This window comes from Homalodisca vitripennis, unplaced genomic scaffold, assembly GCF_021130785.1.
Source record: "Homalodisca vitripennis isolate AUS2020 unplaced genomic scaffold, UT_GWSS_2.1 ScUCBcl_14118;HRSCAF=24704, whole genome shotgun sequence".
NCBI classification, from domain to species: domain Eukaryota; kingdom Metazoa; phylum Arthropoda; class Insecta; order Hemiptera; family Cicadellidae; genus Homalodisca; species Homalodisca vitripennis.
In genome coordinates this window covers 1-4,985 of record NW_025790225.1, presented here as the reverse complement: position 1 = coordinate 4,985, position 4,985 = coordinate 1, and the positions used below count along the sequence as shown (strand labels likewise).

Here is a 4,985-nt window from a genome sequence, read left to right as displayed (position 1 = left end):
AACCAACCTGAAATCTCTGGAAGCTAACAGTGCCCGGATAGCGAGCAGCCGCACGCACAGCTGGTGTTTCGCACCTCATCCGTATCTCGTAGGTAATTTTGAAACCGTACACTTCCAGCAGGTCATCCAGCACTCGCAGATGGTTCCCTTCCAGCCGTTCCAGAGAGAAGTCGATGACCAGAAGTGTCTGGGGGTCATCAACCACTGGACTGTTGTCCGTTCTGTTCTGTCACCCTACACAAAGTCATATCAATATAATATTTTCTTAATTATATGTTTATTGTGATGGATTAAACTTAATAAAATATTATATTTAGATGTTGTCGTTTCTTGTACACCCAGGATCTCCTTACAGAGTGTTATAAATCTATCATAAAAACCTTTTAATCATCTGGAAAACAAACATTTTAAATTTGGTTTCTAATAACATATGATTGTTTAATAAAACGTAGATTGATAACAAAAAATTAAAGAAAAAACTGACTTATACAGGGCGGACAGTCAGCCCTCCTGCACAGGCAATGACAGTAAAAATGAAGAGTTTAAGTACATAAAACAAAAGTGTGATAAGGAAAACTTTTTTGAGACTAAAATAAGGTTTATTTAATTTTTTATTAATTATTTATTGATATTTTTATTATAAAGGACTCTATCATTTAGCAACAATTTCCCAGAGTAATAAAAATTGTCCTTTGGTTTGCTGTAAATACTTTTAATCATGATATTTTTATTTTTAAAATAAAAAATGTTCTATTTGTTCCCTATTTAGTTGATTATCACAAAATTACAAAATCTTTTAAAAATAGCCAACATTATTTAACACTTCTTGATTGTTTTTCCTATCGATTAAATCGCTAATCAGGAAATTTAAAAACAAAGGCTTTTAAAATGTTATTTTCTACAATACGGAATTTTTCCCTGATTTGGTTGAAGAAAAAGGGATTTAACTAAAAATTTAAATTACATGTTTCCATAGTCATTTTTTTTAAGTAACCCCTTTATTAACAATAATAATTTTTATTTAAACCAGTGCGTGCGTCCAGGAATACATTTCACTGTGGGTTTTTTATTTAAAAACACAACTGTTTGGCACAGAATTTAAATTAGTGGACCGAGGCTTTGTACATTTTTTTTTAACCCCACCTTACTTTTAATAATAACATAATTATTATTTTCATATGTTCTGCAAAATAGAATAAAGTGGGATATGTTGGCCTATTTGGATATTTATTTAGATTTCACTCAAAAAACATGCCCTACGGCTTTAATTTTCTGTTAAACAGACAAATTTTTTTTAATCTAGAAAAAAAAAAAAAGCATAAATGTTATAATATATAATTTTCCCAAAAAAAAGACAAGGGTATATTTTCCCAACAGAACATCTAATAATACACAAGTGTTGCGAAATATAAAATCAAAAAAAAATGCCAACAAAATTCCCAACTGTAAATTGAATAGTTTATATTTTTAATTGGCTAAGGGATAGCAAAGTTATTTCGAGTGGGGACAAAAGTCCAATTACGTCTGTCTGCCAAACTGTTTGTGAATGCCAGTATACTATCTGTCTGTCTTCCTGTTTCAAGGATAACTGCACACTTGATATAAATACATTAAGAAAACAAATCTTCGCTTAATATTTGCAGTTTTGTGTATCGTACACTTTTTTATATTAAAAATCTTTTTTTATATTAAATTTACCTTATTGTATTTCGTCAAGACACCAAAACTCGGCGCGGGTATTTACAAAAAAAACGGAAAATTTGGGAGGCGACTGGTTTTACTTATAGCAATAGTTTCTGTTTCAAAAGGCACTTACGTGTGTTTTACTCGACCGGCCCAAAACTAAAAAGGTGGATCTGCTCTTAGTAGTCAAACTTTTGTAAAGGAATAGGCCGTACTCATAGTTTCTTTGCTAAGCACTTATCGTCTATATTCGCCCCCAACTGAAGTGGATTGGTAGTAGCGAACCTGTAAGATAGGCCGTACTTACAGGATAGTTTGTTGCTAAAGCACTTATGTCTAGATTCGGCCACCCAACTGGAAGGTGGAGTCGGCTTGTAGTAGTCAAACTCTGTAAAGGATAGGCCGTACTCATAGTAAATATTTTCTGTTTGATAAAGTCACTTACGTGTGTATTGACTCGACCGCCCAACTGGAAGGTGGAGTCGGGCTTCGTAGTAGTCAAACTCTGTAAAGGATAGGCCGTACTCATAGTAATATTTCTATTTGATAAAGTCACTTACGTGTGTATGACTCGACCGCCCAACTGGAAGGTGGAGTCGGGCTCGTAGTAGTCGAACTCTGTAAAGGTGAGACCCCCGGACACGAACAGCTGGGTGAAGTAGACGACTATTGACGAGTCTTGTGAGTTGGCATGGTGTGAGGCATCCACGACCCAACGGCAGTGCAGAGGAGTGGGAAACCGACGGGGGAACTGGGGGGGTCTGTATCACCCCTCTGGCAGCGGTCAGGACACCCCACAATGTCCCGCCCCACCCCCCACCCACGGTTGGTACCTGCATGCAGAGTAACATCTGATAATATGCAAGTATAGTGAAAATAAATAGTCAGGGTCTGAGAAGAAGAGGTTAGTATCATATCAATCACCTAGTAACTAGTAATGTATATACGTATTTTTTCGGTTTTGTTACCTTATATCTACTTGTCTGGTAACCTAAAGGTAATTAGGCTATTTGCCTAGTTTACCCCCAAACAATAGATAAATCATCGTCAGACAACTATACAAATTTTCTGCTTTGTATCCTTGGTGGAAGTGAATAGGTTTGAATGGAAAAGACATTTTTTATACTTCCACATTAAATTTAATGTGGATTCAATGTTTATTGAAATTAAATAAGGCTATTGTCATTTATACAATTTAATGTAATAAAAGTCGATTGACAGGTATTTGTTCTTCGATCATATGTTAGTTTGCCTATTTAAACGCATATGTGACAGATACGGCCAAATACAAAATAATTGAATCGGAAAAAAGTAAGCACTCTGTGGTGTAATGGTATCACATTCACCCGGCAAGTGAGAGATCCGGGTTCGAATCCCGGCGGAGCAAGTACTTTTTGTGATTCAATGTTTATTGAAATTAAATAAGGCTATTGCCATTTATACAATTTAATGTAAATAAAAGTCGATTGACAGGTAATTTGGTCTTCCGAGATATGTTAGTTTGCTTATTTAAAACGCATATGTGAAAGATACGGCCAAATACAAAATAATTGAATCGGAAAAAGTAAGCGCTCTGTGGTGTAATGGTAGCACATTCACCCGGCAAGTAGAGGATCCGGGTTCGACTCCCGCGGAGCAAGTACTTTTTGTGATTCAATGTTTATTGAAATTTTATATATATATATATATATATATATATATATATATATATATATATATATAATATAATAATACAAACTAAGCCTTGGATCTCTGCTCCAACAGACAACTTTGTCAAATGGATAAAAAAAAATACTGTAACACCGTTTTTCTTACGATAAATGGGTGTCTGATCTCTCCAAATATTTTGAAAATCTTTACACAGCTTACCTTGATACATAATCCACGCCAGCAGCAATACGATCCTGGGCATGGTCACGACGCGACTCCTGCACGCACCCGCACAGCCACGCGCGCCCAGTACATTTTAGAATGGTGTGTATTACGATTCTGTAACATAGGGGTATGTATTACGGTTATGCAACATAGAAAAGATGCTTGGTTTTCCAAATATTATTACATAGCTCATGTAACTATAGAGAGTAGTTAACTACTAAAATCTGTTTCAGGTGTGTAAAGCTATGAGAGTCAAACTTTCTTATCACTATAAAGATAACGTACATTTAACTGGTAGCTGGGCTGAATATGTACGCATCGGAAGTTCATGACTTTCAGATTACCAAGTAATTTCCTACTGATGTTCCTGGAGTAAGATATTCATAGTACACTGCGTGCTTCTCAACGTACCCAATGGATTCATTACCACTGCATAAGTCCATGACGAAAGGTGAAATATAAGTATATTGTTTTATGAATAGCATATCAAAATTTCATTTTGATAAAATTTTGTATTTCATTTGTTGCAAACTCTCAGAAAAACCTAAGAATATTATTCCATGGATTAAGGGAAGACTAAAGCTAAATGCAACTAACAGTTCACCTCAGTTGTTTACCGCCTGATTGTCCTTTAATTTTATTTATACAAAAATAATAATTGTACAACCAGCCAAGAGATTATAAACCAAAACCTTGACCTTGAAAATCGATAGACCTCGAATGTCTAGAGGTCGAAAGTTTAGGAGAATTTGTAATTTCCAATAATAAATGGTATTACTACAAAATTAGAAAAAATACTATGTGTTGAAATTCCCTCAAGAGATTGAGTGACATGTCAAGTGTTGCAATCTGTTAAATACCTTGCTTATTGCTAGTTTTGTCCAGAAATTAATGTCTAAACCCAAGTTTTTTAATAACAACAGGAACTATCGGGCTAAACTTGCTAGCATTATATGTATTTATTACTTAATTTTTCGATATTTTTTTTTTTATCATTTCCAGTTTCTTAGCTCATTTTAAAAAAACCCGTTTCATAAACAGCGTGTTCAAAAACAGTTATTTTAAAAGAATCATAGTATATTTTGGATTTGATAAAATCATGAAATAGGGGTATTTAAATTTTCTATCTGGATTCAGAGGACTATATTCAGTTAAAAATTTGTTTCTATACAAAGTAACTGACAAAAACAAATCTGTAATTACTCCTCTAAAATGTATTAAAAGGCTATGAAATAAAATGTATATAACTATTAGAACCATGCATGTATTTTGAAAGTTTTTCATTCCCAAATATTTCATTTTGTCTGTCGTATATCTGTCTTAAATTATGTGCCATTTCCTCTTGGAACAGAAAGATCCCCAGATACCTGAATTGTAGTGCATAAGCTTCTCCTAGGCCAAACAAGAAATCTAAATAATATTATGTA

General features: G+C 34.1%; 1 protein-coding gene across 1 annotated transcript; it reads right to left on the bottom strand.

The window, feature by feature from the left end:
* Window positions 1-110: 110 nt before the first annotated feature.
* LOC124375135 lies at window positions 111-2,516 on the bottom strand (the record flags this gene model as incomplete). The annotated part of the gene is made up of 2 exons (XM_046833244.1): window positions 111-234; window positions 2,244-2,516. Coding segments are annotated over 2 exons (397 nt in total), but the record flags the coding sequence as incomplete, so codon positions are not given.
* Window positions 2,517-4,985: the final 2,469 nt, after the last annotated feature.